Source organism: Nycticebus coucang, chromosome 11 (assembly GCF_027406575.1).
Source record: "Nycticebus coucang isolate mNycCou1 chromosome 11, mNycCou1.pri, whole genome shotgun sequence".
NCBI lineage: Eukaryota > Metazoa > Chordata > Mammalia > Primates > Lorisidae > Nycticebus > Nycticebus coucang.
In genome coordinates this window covers 94,170,303-94,198,106 of record NC_069790.1, presented here as the reverse complement: position 1 = coordinate 94,198,106, position 27,804 = coordinate 94,170,303, and the positions used below count along the sequence as shown (strand labels likewise).

Sequence of the window (27,804 nt, the reverse complement as noted above, 5' to 3'; positions counted from 1 at the left end):
TTCCTTCTTTTTCTATATTTTGGAACAGGTTGAGTAATATAGGTACTGATTCCTCTTTAAAAGTTTGGTAGAATTCTGTTGTGAAGCTATCTGGTCCCAGTCTTTTCTTTTTAGGGAGATTTTGTATGGTTGATGCTATTTCAGAACTTGATATAGGCCTGTTCAACATTTCCACTTGATTCTGGCTAAGTCTTGGAAGGTGACGTGCTTCCAAGTATTGGTCAGTTTCCTTCAGATTTTCATATTTCTGAGAATAAAGTTTCTTGTAATATTCATTAAGGATTTTTTGAATTTCTGAGGAGTCTGTTGTTATTTCATCTTTGTCATTTCTGATTGATGAAATTAGAGATTTTACTCTTTTTTTCCTGATTAGGTTAGCCAAAGGTTTATCTATTTTATTGACCTTTTCAAAAAACCAACTTTTTGATTTAGTGATCTGTTGTTTTCAATTTCATTTAATTCTGCTCTAATTTTGGTTATTTCTTTTCTTCTACTGGGTTTGGGGTTGGAATGTTCTTTCTTTTCCAGTTGCTTGAGATGTCCCATTAAGTTGTTCACTTCCTCTCTTTCCGTTCTCTCGAGGAAGGCTTGCAGGGCTATAAATTTCCCTCTTAGAACTGCCTTTGTGGTATCCCAGAGGTTCTGATAATTCGTGCCTTCATTGTTGTTCCAAAAATTTTGGCAATTTCCTTCTTAATCTCGTCTATGAGCCAGGTATCATTCAGCATAAGGTTATTTAACATCCATGTTTTTGTATGAGTATTCAGATTTCTGTTGTTACTGAGTTCAACTTTTATTCAATGGTGGTCCGAGAAGATGCAAGGAATAATTTCTGTTCCTTTAAATTTACTGAGGTTAGACTTGTGACCTAAGATGTCATCGATTTTGGAGTATGTTCCGTGGACTGATGAAAAGTGTGTGTATTCAGTTTTGTTGGGATGAAATGTTGTGTATATGTCTGCTAAATCCAAATGTTGGATGGTTAGGTTTAAATCTAAGATTTTTTTGCTCAGCTTCTTATTGGAGGATCTATCCAACACTGCCAAAGGAGTGTTGAAATCTCTGACTATTATGGAGCTCGAGGAAATCAAGTTGCTCATGTCTGTTACAGTTTCTCTTATAAATTGAGGCACATTCTGGTTGGGTGCATAAATATTAATAATTGAAATCTCATCATATTGAGTATTACCCTTAGCAAATATGAAGTGACCACTCTTATCCTTCCTTACTTTTGTTGGTTTAAAGCCTATTGTATCTGCAAATAGAATTGCAACACCTGCTTTTTCTGATTACCATTTGCCTGAAATATGGACGACCATCCTTTCACCCTGAGTCTATATTTATCTTTTAAGGTAGGATGTGAGTTTTTGTATCCAGTCAGAACCTGTGCCTCTTTAGAGGACAGTTTAAGCCATTCACATTAATGGAGAATATAGATAACTCTGGTAAAATTTTGGGTATCGAGTTTTTCGAAAGTCCAGTGGACATTTTTAATGCTTTCGCCACTGTGGAAGTTGGAGTTTGATCAAAGGTTTCTGAGTGAGTTTACTTTTGTGGTAGAGGATTGGGCTGGTCATTATGGAGGATAGGTCTGAGAATATCCTGAAGAGCTGGTTTGGTTATGGCAAATTTCTTCAACATGTGAATGTCATTAAAGTATTTAATTTCTCTATCATAAATGAAACTCAGTTTAGCTGGATACAGGATCCAGGGTTGAAAGTTATTTTGTTTTAGGAGATTAAAAGTCGATGACCACCCTCTTCTGGCTTGAAAAGTTTCAGCAGAGAGATCTGCAGTCATTCTAATATTCTTCCCTTTGTAGGTAATGGTTTTCTTACGTCTGGCTACTTTCAGAATTTTCTCCTTCATATTAACTTTAGTGAAGTTAATTATGATGTGCCTGGGGGATGTCTAATTTGGGTTAAGTCGTGCTGGGGTTCTGAAACTGTCTGCTATCAGAATTTCAGAATCTCTTGGCATGTCTGTAAAATTCTCTTTCATAATTTCATGGAGAAGGGCCTCTGTGCTTTGTGAAGCCACTTCATCTCTTTCAGGATTTCCAATGAGGCGGATATTAGCCTTCTTCATATTATCCCAGAGCTCTCTGAGAGAATGATCCGTTTTTGCTCTCCATTTTTCTTCCTCTTTGAGAGTTTGGGAGTGTTCAAAGACTTTGTCTTCAATGTCAGAAATACTTTCTTCTGCTTGCTCCACTCTGTTACTGAGGGATTCTACTGTATTTTTCAGATCTTTGAGGACTGCAAATTCTTGCTTCAATGTGTCAAAATCTTTGGTGGTTTTGTCTTTAAATTCATTGAATTCTTGAGACAACTTTTGAATTTTTCCTTGAATTTCTAATTCCAACTTTTGAATTGCTCCTCAAATTTCTAATTCCAAATTTTCCTCCATTCTATTAATCTTGTTTGCAATCCAAATTCTGAGATCAATTTCTGACATCTTGGCTATCTGTTTAATGAATGGGATCTTCAGTTACATCTGCCATATCTTTCCTTGGAGGGGTTGATCTACTCTGGTTATTCGTGTTACCAGAGTTTTCTGCTGATTCTGGCCCATGATTATTTTACACCATTTGACTTTTCCCCTGGAGCTTTGCTGACGACCCGTATAGTGCTACGCCCTGAGAAACTAGGGACGTGTTTGGTGTGGTGGGGCAAAGTGTCTCTGTCTTGTTTTCAGCTGGTCTCTGTCCGACCCTGGCATAATGTTTTTATTATTTTAACCAATACTCTAAGCTCAGGCTAGGGGACTTCTTCCTGAAACAAACTGGCAACTTGATTTCACACACATACATCCTCCCAACAAAAAAGATCATAATCGTCCTCTAGTTGACCAGTTAAAAACTAGGAGCCCCTCTTAGCAGGTAGAAATAGAGAAGAGAGAACTCTACGTCCCCTATCCCAAGGCCAACCCCATATTTTTAATAAGAAGGGAGGAATGTTAGGTAATTGCCCCAGAGAAAGCCCCTCCCCCAGAAAAGCCCCTCCTGCTTTCTCGCAAAATAAAATTTTTTTTTGATGATAAATTGTGACTAAATTAATCCTACTGACTGAATGATTTAGCAAGAGGTTGAGAGAGAGAGAAAGAGAGAAGTGATTTTTGGAAGGACAGCTAGCCTCTTTTTGGTGGGGAGTACCACGCCTTACTTGCTAAATGACAAATTGCTGAATTAAAAATGTTTATGGGGGAAAATGTTTATTGTATTGTATTGTTAAAATTCAACTGCTTTAAATTTTTGAATGGTTGCTTAAAAGGGTAAAGCAAAAATAAAATATAAAAGGTCTCTTTCGTGACCTGCAGCATATTGATTGGGAAAGCTGTACACTCACTCAGGGAAATAGGTACCCCCTCCCCCGGTGGGTGGAGTCTGTATGTGTCCTTAAGAGCATGCAATCCCTTGCATCATTTGTGTGTTTATGTACTATGTAGAATTGAGCTTGCTTTACATGAGTCATCTAATTTTGGCAGCCATAGCTGTTGGCTAAACTCTACTATTTTACAAACCAAGATCCTAGGAAGAGAAACTTTTCCTTTATTCAATCAGAACTATATTTGAACACTCCTTTTGAAGTACCTTTGTTTATTTCACAAAGGATTAGAAAATGAGGGTGTATTTTTCCCACCATGTAACTATACCGTTTTTTAACATTAGGCTTATTTTGTTTTTACCTCTTCCGTTTCTGTCAGAGTATTTGTTATGTCATAGGTTCTCATGAAATAGTGGCTGAATGTTTGAGTTACTGGCTGTTTAAATAAATAATAAATGATAACAGAGTCCTTCTAACTACAAAGTGAGTCAGTTAATTGCTTTAAAGTTTAAATCTTCCTGTTTGCATGCAGTTAGGGAACTGGAGGGTGGTGCAGTAAAAGAGAAGTGATGCAAAAAGCTTTAGGCTTAAACAGGGAATAATGTAAGAATAAATTTCTGTGCTTCATGTATATGTAGCAGAAAAAATGCATCTCTTTTTCCTAGAGAATTTATCTTTGACTTAGTTATTTATATCCTACCAGATTTTGATTCAAAAACATGCTTGCAGGATGTGAGCACTATTAGGAAACTAATTTATAGGTACCCATCATTTTCAGGAATAAGTAATCCTTTTACCCTGGGACTGGGCAGTAAGTTGCCGTATGCCAAAATGTCCACGGATTACTTGCTTGGGATGTCTCCTTTGGGGTGTAGAGGTTCCAGTCTCAGTATCAGATTATATACACTCCCATGTGTCTCCTTGCTTCCTCTTCCTTTCCTTCTACAATCATCTGGTTGTCCCCTCTCATCTTTTCATCTGCCTTTCCCAATTCCCAAACAGTGGGGAAAATTATGATTTGACATACCCTATTCCTTTAGGAGCAGGTTGTTAGCCTAGTGAGCTTACGGTGAGCAGTTATGCTTTTAGTATAAATGTAAACTGATGGGTTTACATTTTAACCTATTGCAGGCAGTTTTTCAAGGAAGAGGCCTTGAAAACAATACTGTAACTTATTAAGATTTGTCATTGTAGAATACCAGGCATTTCGACAGGCAAAGGGAGGGTGTGTGATTAATGTTTGGGAAAAGGTGATGAATCTCAGACTGTCACACGGAGGTCTTTGGATTGTGCAAAATTTGTCTTAAGTTTTGACATTTAATCTACTTCACATAATTATTTATAATATACTAACAGTTTTGGTGATAAATTATATTTGTAATTTTTCATGTAATCCTTTAATTTCTGTGTGATATTATAATTCTTTTTCCACCTTACCTATTAGCCAAATTCTACACTTATGTGCAGGTACATTTCAGGGATTTACAACACTCAGGAGTTTAGAATTCTCTTCCAGAAAGCAAGGGAGTGTGCTATCCATTCTTTGCTGTGAAAATAATTTTCAGTGATTCTATAATTTAATAACATAGATGCCTTTAGAGGGTAAATGGTGTTTGTTAATAGAATTTTGTGCAAGAGAAATTAACTAAGAAAGAAACTAATGTTAGAATAATGTCTTCCAGTATGAAAAAATTCAGATCCATTTTAGCACAAAAATATTTAAGTTTTTCTGTTCTATTTATTCACATCCTAGATTATGTCTTTCAGTTTTTAGCTTCCTGAATTCCTTTTTTGAGTTTTCTTGGACATCTGTTTTGTGAATTTAAGTTTATCCTACAAGGTGGAGTTGATAATACTTCTAACGCTAATGGAGAGTTGCTAAGGACTTGCCCTTTTCCAAGTTGACTTGGCCCTCTTGTCTGTCCATAGGTGGGCAGCAGATGGGGTGGGGCCAAAGAGACACCTGCCTCTTACCAAGAGACCAGGGTGTAGGACCAAAATGCACATCCCATAGCTTGTTACGTAGCATTTCACTACATAGTGGCCTTCTTGATGTGTTTGGTATCATGTAGGTCTTGTCTTTGGACCAGTGTATCATGTGGCAGTGTGTGGGGCACTTGGTCACCAAGGAGTTCAGTATGAGGTGACCCATCTCCACCTTGTGGTTTCTGCTGACTTTGGAGGCTTGTTTGTACTGTGTCTACCGTGGGAGCCCTTTCCATGTTTACTTACTACAATATGGCAGGTTTTGTCTTACAAAAAAACTTTTCTTGTAGGTTTGGTGTAAAGTCACCACAAAAGATTGTCATCCACCTTCTACAAGATTCAGGCAGATTAAGGTTAGGTTGTGACTGAGGAAAAATTTTCCTGGGCACCAGGTAAAGGAGAACAAGTTGTTAGTTTCCACTGCATTTTGGCCAGGCTTCCCCTCTCTAGATGGATGAATCTTAGGGACCCATTATTTCAGTTCCACCCTATATCATGTCCAGTGAGAAATTGTCTTTATGTGCCATGTTTTCTAAGTAGACAAAAGGTTAAGAGTTATAAGAAGTGCCTGTATCTTAAAATATGATTCATAATTACACAAACCAGGCAGTGATTCTGCTCCTATTTCTTTGTTAGGGAAAGCCTGATATAAAAATTGGTTTGAATCTTATCCTGTGTATCCTGTATATATCTTTCCATTTATGTCAGTCAAACAAAACTAGAAGTTACAGCAAAGCAGCCTGCTGCGTAAGTAAGTCTAAATATACTTACTGACCCCTCCTTACCTTTGGGTATATTTCTTAGCTCTTCATTGCTATCTCTAGCAAATCCCAAACCTAGCTAAACACCACACTCCCCCAGGGAGTATATAACTGTATTGCTTTCCAAAATTCAGAAAAAAAATAGGTATTGTGTAGCTCTTCAGTACCTGCATTGAAACAAAGCAAACAACACTTTATAGGAGATGGCATCTACCCGTCCTTGGGACTTGCTCACTTGTTCTTCATTCTTTAAAAGTGATCCACATGCCTCTCAGTGGCATCTCATCTATTTGTCTGGCTATAGTTTTGCACAGCGTGTTGAGTTCTGTGGCAGTTTCCTTTGAGCTTCTTTTTCAGACAGCACTAAAAAGATTAAGGATTTGGAGCTGACTGGAGCCAAGAGACATTATTAAGTCCAAAGACATGAAGGTAACTGGGCAGAGAAACTAGACAATCCCAAGAACAAAGGGAAGAAGTTGTCAAAGACTTAGAGTTGGGGGTCAGAATATACAATATAGGTAGAAATGTAGGACAACCAGTTACATTTGAATTAGGATTTTAGATAAATAATAGATACTTTACAGTGTCTATCCCAAACATTACATGGCACATAGTTATATTAAGAATGCATTTCAGATAACAATAAAATACACAAATTTAAATTATCCATTGTTTGCCTGGAATTTCAATTTAAATAGGGATCCTAGATTTAGCTTGGCAACTCTACCTGATGTGAAAGAAGCATGTGACAGCTTGCTAAATTCAGCAGTGAAGTAGAAAATAGCTGTTCAATTAAAACTAGGCCTAGAGGCAGCCTTCTTTTTAAAGTACTTTTAGTTTTGGTTTGTTTATTGTTTCCTTGTTAATTACTTATAACTGATAGATTAAACTTTTATTTGCTTATCTCTATTACTAGGACAATGATTACATATTCTTTTTTTTTAACCTTCCAAATGTGCTAAAAATTTGTCTGTCTTATCAGTAGTATTCTATATGTAAATTCAGAATTGCTTTTATAATCGGAAAATCTAAAGCAAATATTTATGTCACCTCAGCACAGGTATTCAGGTCTTTTAATGCCAGTAAAAGGCATTGCAGAGGGCTTTTGTCTCTTTAATCTTCACAAATCCTTGAGTTTGCTAATGTAAATGTTTGTAATGACCTGTTGGAGGGATCATGGCATTTTTTGCCAGCTAAATTTTGTAATATTGAAAAAAGGAATTGGTATAAGTTGGTATTCATTATTAAGAGAGTAGTCTGACCCTTGCATTTTGAGTCCCTAAATGCATGCATATAAATGCAATAATAAATATGATTGCACTTATTTCAAATAAGTTATTTTTAAAGTTGTTGCAGCTATCTGTTTTATGTGCTGAATAGGATTTCATTATTTGTTAGAGAAATACTCAAATAGGAGGTAGAAGCTATTAGTCTTGGTCTTTTGTACGCGTTTTTCCAGTTCAGGCTTCCTTTCTGGGAAGGCCAGGACAGAGCAGCAGGGCTAGGAGCCTAACTGTTTTCTAGTTACCCTTCTTCTTGCTTTTTCCTTAACAGACCCTTGGGTTTATTCAGATATCAGGCTCACACTATTATAGGGAGGTGGCTGGATGTGTCCTTAGTCCCCATGGTGAGTCTAAGATGCTTAGTCATGACATTCTATTTCCCTTATCACTGTGATTTCTTTTTTTTTTTTTTTTTTGTAGAGACAGAGTCTCACTGTACCGCCCTCGGGTAGAGTGCCGTGGCGTCACATGGCTCACAGCAACCTCTAACTCTTGGGCTTACGTGATTCTCTTGTCTCAGCCTCCCGAGCAGCTGGGACTACAGGTGCCTGCCACAACGCCCGGCTATTTTTTTTTGTTGTTGCAGTTTGGCCGGGGCTGGGTTTGAACCCGCCACCCTCGGCATATGGGGCCGGCGCCCTACTCACTGAGCCACAGGCGCCGCCACCGCTGTGATTTCTTTAGGGGTAAACACATGAACTAATTACGGCCAGTGACACGTGGGGGGCATGCACAGAGAAAGCGTGCTGCTACTGGCAATGTTTCCTCCTCTTTTACTTTTTTCTCAGAATAAAATTTTTTTCTTCTTCAGTTTTGTGTAAGGAAGCTTTTCACAGAGTTCATAGCCTCTTTGGGGCCCACACAACCACCCTGTGGCCCAGGGGCTGCAGGTAGATTGAGGGCTGCTTTGCTTGTCTGGTGTCAGGCACCATGAAAAGTCTGCGTGGATCTTTTGTTCATCAGCTTTCCTTAGCATTTGTGTATTTAATGTGTGGGCCAAGACAACTCTTATTCTTCCAGTATGTGTCAGGAAAAAAAAAAAAAGATTGGACATCCCCAATGAATGGATAAGAAAACTTTGCCGAGCAGCCCAGTTAACCAACTGGAGCCCTCTTACTTTCCGACATACTGAGATGTGTGATAATAACCTCCTGTCATTCTTTATTCAATAGGACATTTTTAGGGGGTTCTGTTACTTTTATTCAAAAGTATTCAAATTAAATTGAAGGAATGAAACCTCATGTTCATCTTATGGAGATTCTACCATTACTTATGTCAGGAAGCTGGTCCACAGGGATGGAGGGCTGAGAATCCCTGGCCTTCCTCCTCTTTTTCTCTTCCTTTGCAAATAAACCATTTTTTCATCCATAACACACCTAATTTAGAAACACAGCAAAAATTTCTAACATTTCTGAGGAAAGTAATTTTAAGTTATATTTCCTGCTTTTAAAGCAGCTCTGTCAAACCACTTATCTGCTACTGGAAAGGGCCATTGGCGTGATGAGCTGGTGGACATTTTTAAACTTTTAGATTGGCACATGCTTGTCTGCTGCCGAGTCTGTCCCAATCCTTGTGATGAAGATAAAAATCACCAATTTCTTACAAACATAGCTTCAGCCTGTGGAACATTGCCATGAAATACCAGATGGTACCGAGGCGCAAAGTCCTTCCTGCCTGAGAACAATATTGTCTGCAAAAGCGAGCTCCTCGCGCTGCAGCCTCTCACAGAAATCCAATGCTGCTTCTTGGGCCTCGCTCAGTCTGGCCGCGAACTTATTTGGACAACACAAATGCTATCGTGGAATTCTTTTCTAAGACTTTGTTTGCTTTTCTTCACTCACTTCACTGCTCAAGCGTTTGTTCACTGGTTATAATAAGATATATGTCGGGAAAAGTAATGGTGAATGGTGGATTTTCTTCTGGGATGAATTCATACCAGCAAGCATTGCACTTACTGACTTCCATGTTTCAGGAATCTGTACCCCAGTAAGGGCAAGGACACATAGCAAGGGACAGATGTGTGTATGAGGTATAGGAGGGACACAAAAAGGATAAGATGACCTAATTTGGGGGAGTGGCAAGAGGAAGATTTCCTGGCGTTTCATCTGAATAAGGTGAAAGGAAGGGTATTTCAGCCAGAGGGAACAAACATTTTGTACAAAGGCACAATGGCATGAACAGGCATGGTAAGAGTTTCAAAGGTAGCTGAGAAGGATGGGAGATTTTACTCGTGTCCATAGGCTGATTAAATTACATAATTGGCATTGTGAGGCTCTGGTCGTCCTGTGTCTTGACTGGAGTCTAGAGAATGTGACTTGGAGAGTTCAAGCCAGTGCCCAAGCTCATGACCCTCAGGTGACTCTCTCCCCATATTTTACCACCTGAGCCACTTTTCTTAACCTCTCTGGGCTCTGGCTTCTTCATTTGGGAAACAAGGACACCACCTCATAGAGAACTGACTTTCAAATAATCCACCTAAAGAGGTTAGAGTTATGCGTTGCATATTGTAAGGGGTCAATAAAAGTCAGCTGTTGTTACTAGTTGTTAAGAGATATACACAATAAGGGTAGTCAAAGGGAAATCAGATTGCTTCCAGAGGGTATTCACCTCATGATCCACTTTGATATAGTCCACTAGAATTATTTTTAGGAGAGCATTGGCTAGAAACTTTCTCTGACAGCTGAAGACAGACGTTTTCGATTTTGCAGGACCATAAGGTGGCACAGTGTGTGCTGGCCTTCTTCCCGTTTCCTGCCTTTACTCTGTAGTTCACCTCCAGGAAGACTTGTTTGTGCAGCCTCTTTCATTTTGTCAGATCTTAAGAGGTGGCTGGGCAAGAGGGAGGGATGACTTTGGATTTCCCTAAGGACTTCTCAGAATGACTGATAATTTCCTGTTTCTCTTTCAGCGCTCTACCTCTGCATGCATCTTTGAATTGTGGTTGCTCAAGAGCTCACTATTTGTGATAATTGCTTTGCATTCTCTCTGGATAAGCTTGTATTGTTAGTGGGGACAGACGATTAAAGGCCAGTGGGGTGGGGAGAATGTGATGGGAGTGAAAACTGAGGCCTTGTGTTCAGGATAGTTAGGGTCCCACTTCTATGACCTAACAGGTTTGATACCTTAAGCTTTCAAGTCTGTTTTCTCATCCAGAGAGTGTGTGCATTACTGGGGGGAGGTGGGGGGTAATAACACCTACTTTACTCTCTGACAATGAACAACACCTGGTATAACCGAGGCATTGCTTTTTGGCTTTTGTTCAGTTTTTCTTTAATCAGTCATAGTACTAGACCTTGCTCCGAGCTTACATACAGTGGAGCCTGCCTCTGTGAATGAGCTCATGCCTGTGCTTGGTGAAGCATAGTCCTGTTCACTGTGTCTTCCAAGGACACATGACCGTCATAGACATTTCCGTCATTGCTGTCCAGTTGACATCATGTGAGCCACATGTGTATCTTTAATGCTTTAAAGACACATAAAAATAAACAGATAAAGAATATTTTAATAATTTATTTTACCGCATATATCCCAAATGTTTTTCAACATATAACCAATATACAGGTATTAGCAATAGGTTTTATGTTCTTCTTTTTGTTGAAATGAGCATTTGAAATCTGGTATGTATTTTATAACATAGAACATATGTCAACTTGGACTGGCCACATTGGAAGTGCTCAGTAGGCATGCGTGGTTAGTGACCCTGGTACTGGACAACACAGTTCTGGATCCGTCTGTTGTTTGTTATTCATCAGCATTTATCTTGACATTTTTATCTGTGGCTTCTGCAATTGCTGAAATAAAATTAATATGTATTTAATAATACACTTATAATAGCACTTTTAAAGCATTCAATATATTTTAAGTAGTTTTGTTCTCTCATTTAACACAATAGCCCTGGTAGATATGAGTTATTACTAGCCTCCTAGTATATGAAGAACTTGAGGCACTGAGATGAAAGGATCTTCTTAATACCCTATCACTTGTTTAGGATTCTGGATATAAACAGAATTAGTCTGACTCCAGAGCTCTTAATTACTTATCCCACTGTCCCATAAGTTACACATAACCTTACTGATTCCCACACACACACACACACAAAAGATGACTGTGGGGTGATGACTATGTTAATTAGCTTAATTGTGATAATTATTTCATGGTGGATATCATGAAATGTTATGTATACACCTTAGAAATGTACAGTTTCTGTCAGTTGTAGCTCAATAAATTAAAAAAAGAAAAATGAGGTATGCATGGAATGTGCTCAGTACAGCCTGGCAGGAAAACACGTGGATTTAATGGATTTAATGTTTGGAGTTTAGTATCACCAGACCCCTTGCCCCCACACCCACCTGCCACCCAATACCTAATGGCATGTAGTTTGCTGAGGTTTGAGTTCACCTCAGAGGCAATGAAAATATAAGCAGAAGTCATTCACTTAGCAGTGGACTGAGCCTGGCCTGGGGCCCAGCTGTCAACATAGCAGAAGGATTTAGTTATTTTGTACTCATCAGTTAATAGACATTTTATTGCAAAATATGCTGAAGCAATATTTGTAAGTTTGAGACTTAAATTCTCTCAGTACTGTGAGGCCAAAGGTTTTTTTTTCTTTTACCAAAATAACTTTATTTTCATTCTACCTCAGACACTTAGACTTGGGTTTAACTGTTCACTGGGACAACTTCATTGGATAAAGAGTTTTTCATGCGAAATAACAGATGGAAAGACAATTCTTAGAATAAATGAAGGTAAAGCTTGCCCGTAAGGAAGGACAGTGCATGAGAGTTTCCTTCTTGCTGGGTTCCTCACTGGGCTCTTTACAGATAGGATTTAGTACCATATTCCCACTTACTGAATGTTACCCATAACGCCCAGATAAGAGGGGTGTGTGCACATGAATGTTTCTCTCTCACATCAGGGAAATTGGAAGATAGCAGTCAAGGATGCAACACTGTCCCACATTCTGCGTCTCAGAATCTTTATTTTCCTTTGACCCATTTTCATGGGTCATGGTGACCATTACAACCAGCACATCAAATTCAAGCCAGCAGGAAGAGAGAAAGAGGTTTTAGCCTCTTTTAGTGGAAGGAGGCTGGAACTCATGCTCCCATTTTCTTATATTTCATTGGCTTCAACTTAGTCACTTGAGGGTGGCTGTATCTACTATCTGACCTGGTACAGTCTTAGGTGGGAGTAGTCACTATCTCAACTATCTTGCTTATGGAAGAGGGCAAGAAAAGTTATTCAGATAGGACATGTATTATCAGTGCCTCTGATAGGATTGATAATGTAAAAGATGCGGATGGATCCCCTCTGTTATTCTGTTTTGATATGCAGTGTGGGGAGCTCCATTGCATCAGAAACATGGGAGGCACTGATGATGTTGCCTCCGCGGTTTGACGTAGACCGTGCCCTGAGGACCACATGCTGAGTTTTTGAGGACCTTTTTTGTTTATCTGTGGTGTCAGATATCACAAAAATTTATACACGGACCAGGTTTTGTTAGTGTTTGTGGGTATATGGGGCCAGTGCCCTACTCTTTGAGCCACAGGTGCCGCCCTAGTGTTTGTGTTTTTAACGTGTGGCCCAGGACAACTCTTTTTTCAATGTGCAGCAGAGAAAAAAAAATTTGGACACCTCGATTGCAGATGTTTTTGCCAGAGTGTTAACAGAGAGGGAGGAAAAAAATAACATCTATCCTTTAGTTTTTTCTTGTTAATATCTTTCACTCTATCTAATTGACAGTCTTTATTTAAATCTATGCCTTTGTGCATTTTCAGCCACATTTGTTCCTGGAGTAAAGCCTTTTACCTTTTTGGAAAAAAAAAAAAAAAAAAACGAAACACCCTTCTTTTCCTGCCGCTCTTTGACCTGTATGAGGTAAATACACATACCCCACCCCTCCCCACCCACCAGTCATAGAAATATGGCACCCACTGGTCACCGGCCACTTTGCTCTGGAATTTGACTGTGACCTCCTTTCCTCACCAGGGTGTCATGCAGCCTCCACTGTGAGTATTAAGATTCACAATGGGAACTGCAGGTCAGGGCAGGCTCTGCACAGTGGTGGTTGCTGGGATCCTGAGTACCATGTTGGCTGGTCTGCAGCTGTAATAAAGGCCCTGGCATAAATCTTCAGTTGATCCACAATTTAGAATGAAAAGGCTAGAATCTAACTTGAACATTAAAAAATAATTATACCACCTATGCCCATATTCTTAAATGTTCTAATTAGAAAAGGATGCTGAATTTTATAGAATATATTTTCTGAATTTCTTGAGAGGATCACATGGTCTTTGTTTTTCCTTCTGTTGATATGGTGAACCATGTTTATGGATTTTCATATGTAAAAACAGCCTTGCATCCCTGGGGTGAAAGCTACTTGATTGTGATGAATGATTTTTTTAGTGTGTAGCTGTAATCTATTGGCTAGGATTTTGTTCAGAATTTTTGCATCTATATTCATTAGTGAAATTGGTCTGAAATTCTCTTTTTTAGTTAGGTCTTTTCCTGTTTTTGGTATCAATGTGGTATTTGCTTCATAGAACATGTTGGGGAAGATTCCTTCATCCTCAATTTTTTGGAATAATTTCTGCAGCATGGGTATAAGGTCTTCTTTGAAGGTTTGATAGAATTCTGATGTGAAGCCATCCAGACGAGGGTATTTTTTTGTTTGGGAGATTTTTATTGTTTCTTTGATCTCAGTTCTTGAAATCAGTCTGTTCAAGATATCTATTTTCTTCCTGGTAAAGTCTAGGGAGAGGTATTCCAGGTATTGGTCCATTGCCTCTACATTGTCAGATTTCTGGATGTAGTTTCTTGTAGTATTCAGAGATAATCTTGTATCTCTGTGTTGTCTGTTATTATTTCCCCTTTATCATTTCTGATTGATGTTATTAGAGATTTTGCTTTTCTGTTTCTAGTTAATCTGTCCAAATGCTTATTGATTTTATTTATTTTTTTTGAAAAACCAACTTTTCATTAATTTTCTGAATGATTCTTTTGTTTTCAATTTCATTAATCATTTTATCATAAGTACATTTGTACTAAATTGTTTTTTGCAGTTCAAATTATAATTGCCAAAATGTGGAAACAACCTAAATGCCCACCAACCCAGGAATGGATTAACAAGCTGTGGTATATGTACACCATGGAATATTCTTCAGCCATAAAAAAAGATGGAGGCTTTACATCTTTTGTATTGACCTGGATGGAGGTGGAACACATTCTTCTTAGTAAAGCATCACAAGAAAGGAGAAGCAAGAATTTAATGTACTCAATTCTAATCTGAAGGCAGTAGATGAGCTAATACAAAGGGTGGGGTAGGGGAATGAGGCATTGGGGTGAGGGGAGAAGGAGGAGAATGGAGGGTCACGGTTTATGGCACACCTCTTGGGGGCGGGACACAATTAAAAGAGGGACTTTAACAAATACAATCTCTGTAACCTAATTCTTTGTACCCTCAATGAATCCCAAATAATAAAAAAAAGGAAAAGGAAAAACAAATACACAACACATACCTAAGAAACATGAAACATTGCCAAATTCTATAATCTGAAGTGTTTTTCCTGTGGCAGTTATTATTATGGATAAAGTATCACAGCCAGCCACAATTTATAAAATTTAGCTTTACTGTCAAAGTATTTTCTAAAGCTAATCTCTTTGGTTGTATTTAGATATTTGTGATGATATTTGTGTTTTAGTTAAGTTTCTGTAATTTGGTTTTATATGAGAAGCTCTGTAAAATTTTATTTTTTTGTTTGGAATTCATTGAGGGTACAAAGAATTAGGTTATGCTGATTGCAGTTGTTAGGTAAAGTCCCTCTTGTAATTGTATCCCGCCCCCAAGGACACCTCTTCTACCTCCCTACTCCCCTCTCCCTGGCCCCTCATTTTAAAACATTCCCATTAGATGATTTCTGCTGGTTAAATTTTTCTTTTTATTTAAAAAGTAATGTCATTCATTCATTGGCAAATACATAATAATAGTCAGAAGACTAAATATGGACAAAATCAAAACATAGGCTAAAAAGTATCAACTTCCCCCAAAAATAACAAATGATAAATTTTATCAAACAGGAAGAGTATATGTAATGACAAGATTTAGGATTCATTTCTTAATTCTCAACTGGTAAATATTTTTATAATGACGTGGATGAAGACTATGGTTACTACTTTGTTATGTTAGTTGATATAAGAAAGCTATGAGATCTCTGTGACCATTGGATAAAGGAATCAGAATTCTAAAAATAAAATCAACTGAAACAGTAGGACCAAATAAATATAGCCAGCTGAAGCATGGCTTAGTGGAGCCCATGTAAGGATGTTTTAGATTTTGTGGATGATAAGCACTGTGTGAGTCAGTCGATGTGACTGCCAAGAGGAGTTAATTGGTTTTTAGGCTGAATTAATAGACAAAAAGTGCTTAAAATGTGGGAAGTGGTCCTCCCACAGGTCTGTGTCGGCCACACTGTCCTAGGAGAACGTTGATCAATCTATTCAGGACATTTTAAAAGGGGCATTGCTGTCACAGTATGTTTCATCTGCTTAATCTGACAGCTTTCAAAGTGCTCTCATTTGGGGTTTTTATATCAAAGGACCTTATTATCTACAAATTTTAATTAATTTAGATTTAAAATAAGCTTTAATACCAACATTGTACATCTTTAAACTTAGAACAGTTATGATCCATTGGATCCAAGTATTGTACTTAATTTTATTTAACACGCTTATTTTAAGGCAAACTGGAGTAAATCCTTAGGAGAATGAATACCCAGAATATTGGGGGAAAACTGGAAAAATTTATCCTAAAAAAAGGGAAGACTCCCAAATAATGCAGTGCCTGTCTTCAAATTCTTGGTCTGCTATGTTGAAGAATGAAATTAACACTTAGTTGACTTTGTTTTATTTGTTCTTTTGGTACTTCTTTAATTTTTATTTATTTTATCTGATGTTTCATCATTTACTGTGTTTTTGTATTTTTTTTCCTTTTATTAAGTCATATGCACATAGATCATGAATACATTTATGCATTTTTGGGGTACTAGATAGTACATGACTAGAGTTGTGTGGAAGCCGTATAAAAGCAGATTTTAAATTTTTTATAGCTGCCCCAAATTAGAATAGGCTTACAGAGGTAATACAAGAGTGTGTGGGTGTACATGTTCTTTATCAAGTAGAGGAAGTTACCCTCTCATCTTAGGATATTGCGTGTTTTTTTATCATGAATGGCTGGGCTGGATTTTGTTTACTTCTTTTTCTGCATCAAGGATCATGTGATTTTTCTTCTTCTTTTTTTTTGCAGTTTAGGCTGGGGCCGGGCTTGAACCTGCCACCCGGTATATGGGGCCAGCGCCCTACTCCTTGGCCACAGACACCGCCTGTGATTTTTCTTCTTTAACCTACTGGTCTCATAGATTACATACCTGATTCTTGACTGTTGAAGTAGCCTTGCTTACCTAGGATAAATCTTGGTGAAAGTGGGTCATTTTACCTTTTTTTGTATACCTTTTTATACATCATTGGATTTAATTTGTTGATATTGTGTTGACAATTTCATATTAATGCTCATGAAAAATACTGGTCTATAGCTTTCTTTCTTGTACTGGTCTTACGGATTTTGATCCATAGTTAGAAACAATTTCCTCATATCAATGTTTAAAAGAATCTGCCATGTTTTTTATGTTTTTTTTTCTTTTTCTGGTGCCTTCATGACTTCAATTTTATAAAGTAAAAGCTTTTATCCATTTGGACCACAGCATGGTGCAATTGAATTTTTTTTCAGATGACTACCCAAGTTATTCTATCACCACTTAGTGAATAGATGAACATTTAGTGTATAGCATCTCAAATCAGTGAAGATCCTGTTTTGAGATAGTGTTTTGTGGTATGTGCTGATTGTATTGGGGTCTATTTCTGGGGTCTGCTCCAGCAGTCTCTCTACGGGTGTCTGATACAGTTTATTTTGGTAAGGCATCTAGCATTTAGGAAATTATACTTTCTGATAGCTATCCCCAGTGTTAGATTTTAAGTTTAATTTCCTTTTTCTTTTCCTGTCTTGTCTGTGTGAAAATGTAGACCCTTCTCTGTACTAATGAAGTGTCCATTTGCTAGCTTTTTGTATTTCGTTGTAATATTTGATGCCATTTTATGTCTTAAGTATAACTATACTATCATTTATTCATCAAAAAGTTGAGGACTGATAATTTAGCTAGGTACCTCTGGCATATTTTGTGAACTGTTTTAACTTTGTTGGAGTTTCCAAGGAGGTGATTTGGTCAAATCTCCTTGTTTTGATTTATATCCATGAATTTTTCACACTATAATCTCCACAAAGTGACTCATGGTTGTAATAGTTGTACTTATATGCCAATTAAACTAAATAATGCAAATATAGCACTTTAGAATAATTTGTAAAGAACAAAAAATGCCATTGAAGCTGGACATGGCAGGTAGTTTTCATACTGGTAATCCCAGAATTTGAGGCAGGGGAGCAAGGATAGAGGAAGGCTTGAGGCCAGGAATTTGATCCCAGCTGGGAAACAAAGCAAGACCTCATCTCTTCAAAAAATAAAAAATTAATCAAGCATGATGGTGCATGCTTGTAGTCCTAGCCATTGGGGAGGCTGAGGCAGGAAGATCTCTTGCACCCAGGAGTTTTACTTTGCAGTGAGCTATCATTGTGTCACATTGTACTCTGGACTGAGTAACAGAGTGAGACCTCGTCTCTCAAACATTTTTTAAAAGATGCCTTTGATAAAATAAAGTTGAAAGAAAAAATACAAAAGTTCTAGTTTTTGAATAGTATATATTTATTATTTATCAAATGGAGGAGTTGGAACAAATACTCATTAAGGTCCCCTGCAGCTCTTGGTTGGTCTCCCCTGCGTTTTCCCTTTTGGCTATTTCACTTGGTTTGCAAGGTGATTCCCAGGGCTTGACAACTACGATGCTCTCAGCCGTCTCACTCTGAGCAATCGCTGTCTTATTTCTATCTATTGTGAATCATGTTTAAAGAGCTCAAGTCATAGACTTAATTTGCCTTGCCGGTACATACTCACAAAGAAATACACAAAATGCCCCTGCTTCCCTTTTCTTCCTATTATTGAAGTGGAGATTGTAATATAATGGCCATGTTCCTGCATTTCAGCTTGGTTTAGCTTCTCCTAAAATGAAGGTGATATTAGTAAAGAAATGGATTGGTCTTCTCTCCTCACCGCTCAGGGCAAGAGGGTTTCTTTTCCACCTGGGTACAACTGGACACTTCTTTATAAGTCTGTTACTCACAGCAGAAGTTTTCTTACAAACTGTTGTTTGTTAGACTCCCAAATAAAACACATGTTTTTAAAAAAAGAGCTTGTTTTCCTTATATTTAAACGGCATTTTAAGAAGCCTTTCAAACTTATTTTTCATCAGCCTTCTTTTCGAAGCCAAATCACTCCAATTTGTTTAGTCTTTTTAATCTTTTAAGCATTCTATCCACGGCGTATTTCACAATTCTTCGTATCTCTCTGTGGATTCCACAACTGTACTGAGGCCTTTAATAAAGTCTGATGAGGATCGAATGAAGTGAAAGGATCACTCCTTTGCTATTCCTGATGTATTTGTGGATTTGTTGTTTTATTTCTAGGACTATGTTGTTCTCTCTCCAGTTATACATAAGAAAAACAATGCTTCTATGTAACTTAATATGCTTTTCCTAATAGTCCTGTAGCCAGGACCAGCTTCATGGGCATGCACCTTGGGGTTACAGATTACTTGTAAGCCAGTTTAGAAGGGGTCCATATTTGGTTTAATGCTCTGTTCCTGCTGTCATGAAATTCTTAATTTTTGGTTAAAAGATCTTCGTTTTTCATTGGGCACTAAAAGTTAAGACCCTGACCCTGACTGTGCTGATAAGTAGAAGACCTGGTTGGTGAGTCATAGTCTGTGTCAACCCTACCTTCAGTAATAACTACGCTGGCTAGACCCAGGGTTAGGAAATCTGGCTGTAAACTTGCATTCCCCTCCCTGGGTCACAGCTCTTTCCCCTAAGTGCTTGAGGATGCATTCACTGTCCACCTGTTACAGAGTCTCTGTTTTCTTTTTGGATTTGTCTCCTACCTATTAATCCTTCCTTTATCTCAACCCAGGCATTGATGTCTATTTGTTCATGAAATCCAGACTTCTGGCACCTAATAGTTATCCTTTCCAGCGGATTCTTTCTCCTAGGGTCCCTTTGTCCTCTACAGCCTCTCTTCCTGTTACTTCTTGTTCACAACATCATCCCTTCATCTCCAGGTTCTTATCTTCCCTGCTTCCCCTATTTAGGACAGCTGGGAATTTTGTACAATAGTTAATTTACTATCCGTGTTTTAGATTTTCCCTGTGTCTTCAGAGATAGTATGGCGGTGGTAGGCACAGGAATTGTGTCTGGAGTAGAAATTTAGATGTCTGTCTTTTCATATCAGAATTATGGAGCACGTGAGGAATTGACTTGGCAAGGTTGTAAAATCTAGCAGTTAGTACAAGTCCTAGGATATTTTACCTTTTCATTTTTCTTTACCATAAAGTTAATTCTAAATGTCAGATCATTAGATACACATACAGCAAATGTAACTTTTAGTAATCATGACGTTTTATTCATTGGCTCATTTATCAGCTTATTTTCTGTTTTTCCTGTAGCTTAACAAACAGCAGTTGCAGTTACTGAAAGAACGGTTCCAGGCCTTCCTCAACGGGGAAACTCAAATTGTAGCCGATGAAGCATTTTGCAATGCAGTTCGGAGCTACTATGAGGTATGTTTAAAGAGCTTTGTTTTTTTGGCACTTTGGTGCTTTTTAAATGGATTTCTCACTTAGAACCTTTTTTTTTTTTAAATGGAGTTCCCATTTTAAGAAGCCCACTGGTGTATGTATGACAGGAAGGCTGTGAGTTTGCAACCTTCTTGAAAGTATTGTCAATTTTGTTTCACAATTTAAAAAAACACACACTAATTCCACAGCCTGGTTTTAAGAGATAAACAGAATTAGAAATTAGTATCTTTTGAGGAGAAATAAACTGTTGAGAAAAATCTTCTGGCCGTGATTGATACAACTAAGTGGAGTTATCTTTAGGTCCATATGCCTAAATTATCCTTTTTAATCAGGATTTCAATATTAAATTGATATCTTTTGCCATTTTGTTCTCTAAGTTTTATAATAATTAAAGCCCGTAACTAAATTCAAGAGGATAAATTGAATTCTCTCTTCGTCCTGAAGAAATAACACTACCACTGCCACGTTGCTGTTTTTCTGGTTTTGGCTCGTGACTCATCAGGAATTCTCTATGGATTTCCTGTGAGCACCAGTTTTCACACATGGTCATTAACTGCTTGAGTGAGTTGCCAGTACATGCTAAGTTTAGGATTTTTTCCTAAGGATTTCAGAGTCATCAGGGGGATGGATTCCTTCTATTTCACAGATACTCTGAATTGAATTTGGATTTGGTCAAAAGGCTGCACGTAAGGATCTTGAAGGCCACACATGGCCTGAAGGCTGCAGAATTCCCACCGCTGCTCTAAACCCGTAGCTGAAGAAGCATAGCATTCAAATGAGTATTAGACCGGTGAAGAAAGGCAAAGGTGGAGACACACGCAGTCTGAGCTTCCCTGAGGCAGGGAATAATTTTGTGTCAAAAATTACATAACTGGATTTACAGATAACTGATTGGATTTGTAATTTAGGGTTGGTATGCATTCAGCGAGGGCACTTTATGAAACTGCAGGGAAGTTTACATTACCCCAAGCCTTTGCCTATTGAATGAGATGAAAGTATGGACATATTTACCAGATTATGTGTGTGACATAAATGTATTGGCAATAGTAAGTATGTTGTCTTACTGGACTTTGACTTAGAATATCTTAAAGCTCAAGAATCTTAACCAGTACAAGAGTTTACTATTTCTTCTTATAAAGCCCAAGACTTAAACTATGAAAATCTTACCTCGACTCTTTTTTTCTTTTTTTTGAGCTAGAGTCTCACTCCATTGCCCCGGGTTGAGTTACTGTGGCAGCATAACTCACAGCAACCTCAAACTCTTGGGCTAGAGCAGTCCTCTTGCCTTAGACTTTCGGGTAGTGAGAGTACAGGCTCCTGCCACAATGACCAGCTAGTTTTTCTGTTTTTAGTAATGACAGTGTCTTGCTCTTGTTCAGACTAGTCTTGAACTTCTGAGCTCAGGCAATCCACCTGCCTCAGCCTCCAAGACTGCTAGGATTGCAGGTGTGAGCCACAGCACCCAGCCCTACCGTGACTCTTAACAGAAAGAAATGTAATGCCCTATATGTGCACTTGCATCAGATTAATAAATAGTATTATCAATTAAATTGAAAATTTGTCTTTATATTCTTTAGATATAAGTTCTCTCAATTTGCTATTGGTTGCTGTTATTATATTGTTTTCCTCTCTCTCAGATTAATGAATGCTCTTTCCTAAATGATTTTATAATAGCTTTTTCCATCTTGATTGTAGGTCTGTATTTTCTATGGGCAATTAAGAATTACCTGTCTGTTCTTATAGTGGTTATACCTTCAGGTATTTGGTTTGCTTTAGCTATCTTTAATACATGTAATTTAGTATGAAACCCAAGATATGTTTCTTTGTCTCTACGTAACTTGACCAAAAACATGTCATAATAGTATATTCTTTAAAAAAAAAAGTAAACAATTTCTTTCAACTATTAATAACTAGATCATGATAAGAGTCAATTTTTCTGGGTATTTCCATGTGGTATTCTCTTGGGAGGGGTTGGCTTGGTGTGTCTATGTGTCAATTTTAATTAGTATTTACTGTGGATACTCTTTAATATTTTACATAAAAGCTTATAGTGAGGAGGTAATAATGAATTTTATATGGCAATATAATTTCTGTCAAGTCTTGTTTAAGTGATGTCTTAAGTACTATAAAGTAATAAGAATAACAAAGAAAAAATCTTTTTTAAAATCGATCAATACTTTTTCTTTTTTTTTTTTTATTGTTGAGGATTCACTGAGGGTACAATAAGCCAGGTTACATTGATTGCAATTGTTAGGCAATGTCCCTCTTGCAATCATGTCTTGCCCCCATAAAGTGTGACACACACCAAGGCCCCACCCCCTCCCTCCATCCCTCTTTCTACTCCCCCCCCATAACCTTAATTGTCATTAATTGTCCTCATATCAAAATTGAGTACTTAGGATTCATGCTTCTCCATTCTTGTGATGCTTTACTAAGAGTAATGTCTTCCACTTCCATCCAGGTTAATACGAAGGATGTGAAGTCTCCATTTTTTTAATAGCTGAATAGTATTCCATGGTATACATATACCACAGCTTGTTAATCCATTCCTGGGTTGGTGAGCATTTAGGCTGTTTCTACATTTTGGCGATTGTAAATTCAGCTGCAATAAACAGTCTAGTACAAGTGTCCTTATGATAAAAGGATTTTTTTCCTTCTGGGTAGATGCCCAGTAATGGGATTGCAGGATCAAATGGGAGGTCTAGGTTGAGTGCTTCGAGGTTTCTCCATACTTCCTTGCAGAAAGGTTGTACTAGTTTGTAGTCCCACCAGCAGTGTAAAAGTGTTCCCTTCTCTCCACATCCACTCCAGCATCTGCAGTTTTGAGATTTTGTGATGTGGGTCATTCTCACTGGGGTTAGATGATATCTCAGGGTTGTTTTGATTTGCATTTCTCTAATATATAGAGATGATGAACATTTTTTCATGTGTTTGTTAGCCATTCATCTGTCATCTTTAGAGAAGGTTCTATTCATGTCCCTCGCCCATTGATATATGGGATTGTTGGCTTATTTCATGTGGATTAATTTGAGTTCTCTATAGATCCTAGTTATCAAGCTTTTATCTGATTGAAAATGTGCAAATATCCTTTCCCATTGTGTAGGTTGTCTCTTTGCTTTGGTTATTGTCTCCTTAGCTGTACAGAAGCTTTTCAGTTCAATGAAGTCCCATTTGTTTATTTTTGTTGTTGTTGCAATTGCCATGGCAGTCTTCTTCAAGAAGTCTTTCCCCAGGCCAATATCTTCCAGTGTTTTTCCTATGCTTTCTTGGAGGATTTTTATTGTTTCATGCCTTAAATTTAAGTCCTTTATCCATGTTGAATCAATTTTTGTGAGTGGGGAAAGGTGTGGGTCCAGTTTCAGTCTTTTACATGGAGACATCCAGTTCTCCCAACACCATTTATTGAATAGGGAATCTTTCCCCCAAGGTATGTTCTTGTTTGGTTTATCGAAGATTAGGTGGTTGTAAGATGTTAGTTTCATTTCTTGGCTTTCAATTTGATTCCAAGTGTCTATGTCTCTGTTTTTGTGCCAGTACCATGCTGTCTTGACCACTATGGCTTTGTAGTACAGACTAAGATCTGGTATGCTTATGCCCCCAGCTTTATTTTTATTACTAAGTACTGCCTTAGCTGTACGGGTTTTTTTCCGATTCCATACAAAATGCCAAATCATTTTCTCCAAATCTTGAAAGTACAATGTTGGTATTTTGATAGGAATGGCATTGAATAGGTAGATTGCTTTGGGACGTATAGACATTTTAACAATGTTGATTCTTCCAATCCATGAGCATGGTATGTTCTTCCATTTGTAAATATCCTCTGCTATTTCCTTTCTGAGGATTTCATAATTTTCTTTATAGAGGTCCTTCGTCTCCTTTGTTAGGTATATTCCTAGGTATTTTATTTTCTTTGAAACTATGGTGAAGGGAGTTGTGTCCTTAATTAGCTTCTCATCTTGACTGTTATTGGTGTATACAAAGTCTACTGACTTGTGGACATTGATTTTGTATCCTGAAACATTACTGTATTTTTTGATGACTTCTAGGAGTCTTGTGGTTGAGTCTTTGGGATTCTTTAAGTGTAAGATCATGTCGTCAGCAAAGAGGGAGAGTTTGACCTCCTCTGCTCCCATTTGGATGCCCTTTATTTCCTTGTCTTGCCTAATTGTATTGGCTAGAACTTCCAGCACTATGTTGAATAGTAAAGGTGACAAAGGACAACCTTGTCCGGTTCCTGTTCTAAGAGGAAAAGCTTTCAGTTTTACTCCATTCAGTAAAATATTAGCTGTGGGTTTGTCATAGATAGCTTCAATCAGTTTTAGAAATATGCCACCTATGCCTATACTCTTCAGTGTTCTAATTAGAAAAGGATGCTGGATTTTATCAAATGCTTTTTCTTCATCTATTGAGAGGATCATGTGATCTTTATTTTTGCCTCTGTTAATATGGTGGATAACGTTTATGGACTTGCGCATGTTAAACCAGCCTTGCATCCCTGGGATGAAGCCTACTTGATCATGATGAATGACTTTTTTGATGATAAGCTGTAATCTATTGGCTGGGATTTTGTTGAGAATTTTTGCATGTATATTCATGAGTGAGATTGGTCTGAAATTCTCCTTTTTGTTTGCGTCTTTTCCTGGTTTTGGTATCAGGGTGATGTTTACTTCATAGAATGTGTTGGGGAGGATTCCTTCTTCCTCAATTTTTTGGAATAATTTCTGCAGTACAGGAATAAGCTCTTCCTTGAAGGTTTGATAGAATTCTGTGTGAAGCCAGGGCATTTTTTAGTTGGAAGCTTTTTTATTGTTTCTTTGATCTTAGTGCTTGAAATTGGTCTGTTCAGGAGCTCTATTTCTTCCTGGGTAAGTCTAGGGAGAGGATGTGATTCCAAATATTGATCCATTTCCTTCCCATTGTCAAATTTCTTGGCATAGAGTGTATTATAGTATTCAGAGATAATGTCTTGTATCTCTGTGGGATCAGTTGTTATTTCCCCTTTATCATTTTTGATTGAGGTTACTAGAGATTTTACTTTTCTATTTCTCGTTAGTCTGGCCAATGGTTTATGTATTTTATTTATTTTTTCAAAAAACCAACTCCTTGTTTCATTAATTTTCTGAATGATTCTTTTGTTTTCAATTTCATTGATCTCTGATTTGATTTTGGATATTTCTTTTCTTCTACTGAGTTTAGGCTTCGATTGTTCTTCTTTTTCCAATTCCATAAGATGGCTTGTGAGATTGTTGATGTGCTCTCTTTCTGTTTTTCGAATGTAGGCATCTAAAGCGATGAATTTTCCTCTCAAAACTGCTTTTCCAGTATCCCACAGGTTTTGTTGTTATGCTCAAGGAAGTTAATGATTTCCTGTTTTATTTCTTCCTGCACCCATCTGTTATTCAACAGAAGATTGTTTAATTTCCATGCCTTTGTGTGGGGTGGAGCGTTTTTGTTAGAGTTGAGTTCCACCTTTAATGCCTTATGGTCTGAGAAGATACAAGGTAAAATTTCAGTTCTTTTGATTCTGTTGATATTTGTTTTTTGTCCCAGGATATGATCAATTTTGGAGAATGTCCCATGGGGTGATGAGAAGAATGTATATTCTTTATCTTTGCGATGGTGTGTTCTATATGCGTCTATGAAGCTCAGTTGTTCTAGGGTCTCATTTAAATCTCTTATATCTTTGTTTAATTTCTGTTTAGAGGATCTGTCCAGCTTTGTAAGAGGAGTGTTAAAGTCCCCTGTCATTATGGTATTATCAGATATCATATTGCTCAGACTGAGTAAGTTCTGTTTCAAGAATCTGGGAGCATTTAAATTGGGTGCATAAATATTTAGAATTGAAACATCTTCTTGTTATATTTTTCCCTTGACCAATATAAAGTGACCATCTTTGTCTTTTTTGACTTTAGTTGCTTTAAATCCACATGAACCTGAAAATAAGATTGCAACTCCTCTTTTCTTCTGAATGCCATTTGCCTGAAAAATTGTCTTCCAACCCTTGACTCGGAGCTTTAATTTATCTTTTGAAGCCAGGTGTGTTTCTTGCAGACAGCAAATGGATGGTTTTGTTTTTTAATCCAGTCAGCCAATCTATGTCTCTTCAGTGGGGAATTCAAGCCATTAACATTTATTGAGATAATTGATAAGTGTGGTAGTATTCTATTCATCTTATTTTGTGAGAGTCCATTGCTTAATTTTATCTTTTGCATCAGTGTGAAGTTAGGTTGTGTCCTTTCTGAGTTCTTACTTTGCTGCTGATCCATTGTGGTGGTCAGTGTGCAGAACAGGTTGAAGTATTTCCTGTAGAGCTGGTCTTGTTGTGGAGAATTTCCTCAATGTTTGTATATCCGTAAATGATTTGATTTCTCCATGAATTTTGAAGCTTAGCTTAGCAGGGTACAGAATTCTGGGCTGGAAATTGTTCTGTTTAAGTAGATTAAAGGTAGATGACCATTGTCTTCTTGCTTGGAAAGTTTCATTAGAGAAGTCTGCGGTCACTCTGATGGATTTGCCCCTGTAGGTCAACTGGTGCTTACTCCTGGCAGCTTGCAGAATCTTTTCTTTTATCTTGACTTTGGACAGGTTCATCACAATGTGTCTTGGAGAAGCTCGGTTAGAGTTGAGGCGACCTGGGGTCCGATAGCCCTCTGAAAGCAGTGTGTCAGAATCTTTGGTGATATTTGGGAAATTTTCTTTTATAATATTCTCTAGTATGGCTTCCATTCCTCTGGGGCATTCTTCTTCCCCTTCTGGAATTCCTATAACTCGTATGTTGGAACGCTTCATAGAGTCCCATAATTCTGACAGTGAACATTCTGCTTTCTCTCTCTTCTTTTCTGCCTCTTTTACTATCTGAGTTATCTCAAGAACTTTGTCTTCTACCTCTGAAATTCTTTCTTCTGCATGGTCTAACCTGTTGCTGATACTTTCCATTGCATCTTTAAGTTCCCTAATTGACTGTTTCAGTTCCTTCAGCTCTGCTATATCCTTTTTATATTCTTCATATCGTTCATCTCTTATTTGATTCTGTTTTTGGATTTCCTTTTGGTTATTTTCCACTTTATTAGCAGTTTCCTTCCTTGTTTCCATCATTTACTTCATTGTTTTCATCATGTGTATTCTAAATTCCCTTTCTGTCATTACTAACATTTCTTTATAGGTGGAATCCTCTGCAGTAGGTACCTCATGGTCCCTTGGCGGGGTTGTTCCAGACTGGTTCTTCATGTTGCCTGGAGTTTTCTGCTGATTCTTCCTCATGAGTGATTTCTTTTATCTGTTTCCTTGCCCTAATTTTCCTTTCACTTCCTCTTGCTCTTTAAATTCTCGTGCCTGTGGACTAAGGGTTAGATGAGTCCTTTTGGTATAGGACCAGAAGGGTGAGAAGGTTGAAGAGCAAGAAAGGAATGAAAGAAAGGAGGACTGAGTGAAAAGAAAAAAAAAAATAGAGAAAGGAGAGGGGGTGGGTAAAAGGAATATTGACAGAAAGAAGAGAGGCACAGAAAGAGGGAGACAGAGCAATATAGGTGTACAGTAGGGTACTTTGACACAACCTTTTAAAAAAAACCCACCTTCTGGGGGTGCCTAGTTGGGTGGGTCCCTTGAGGTCAGCAGCTCTTTGCTAACCTGATCAAACACAATACCCCACCTCCACCA

General features: G+C 37.8%; 1 protein-coding gene across 9 annotated transcripts in view; it reads left to right on the top strand.

Moving 5' to 3' along the window:
• The window catches only part of CADPS2 (calcium dependent secretion activator 2), a 504,393-nt gene that overhangs the window by 99,558 nt on the left and 377,031 nt on the right, over positions 1-27,804 (top strand). For all 9 annotated transcript variants that reach the window (XM_053609275.1, XM_053609274.1, XM_053609271.1 and 6 more), the window contains exon 2: positions 20,017-20,130. In XM_053609275.1, the coding sequence (XP_053465250.1) occupies positions 20,017-20,130 (114 nt within the window). The remainder of the gene's footprint in view (positions 1-20,016; positions 20,131-27,804) is intronic.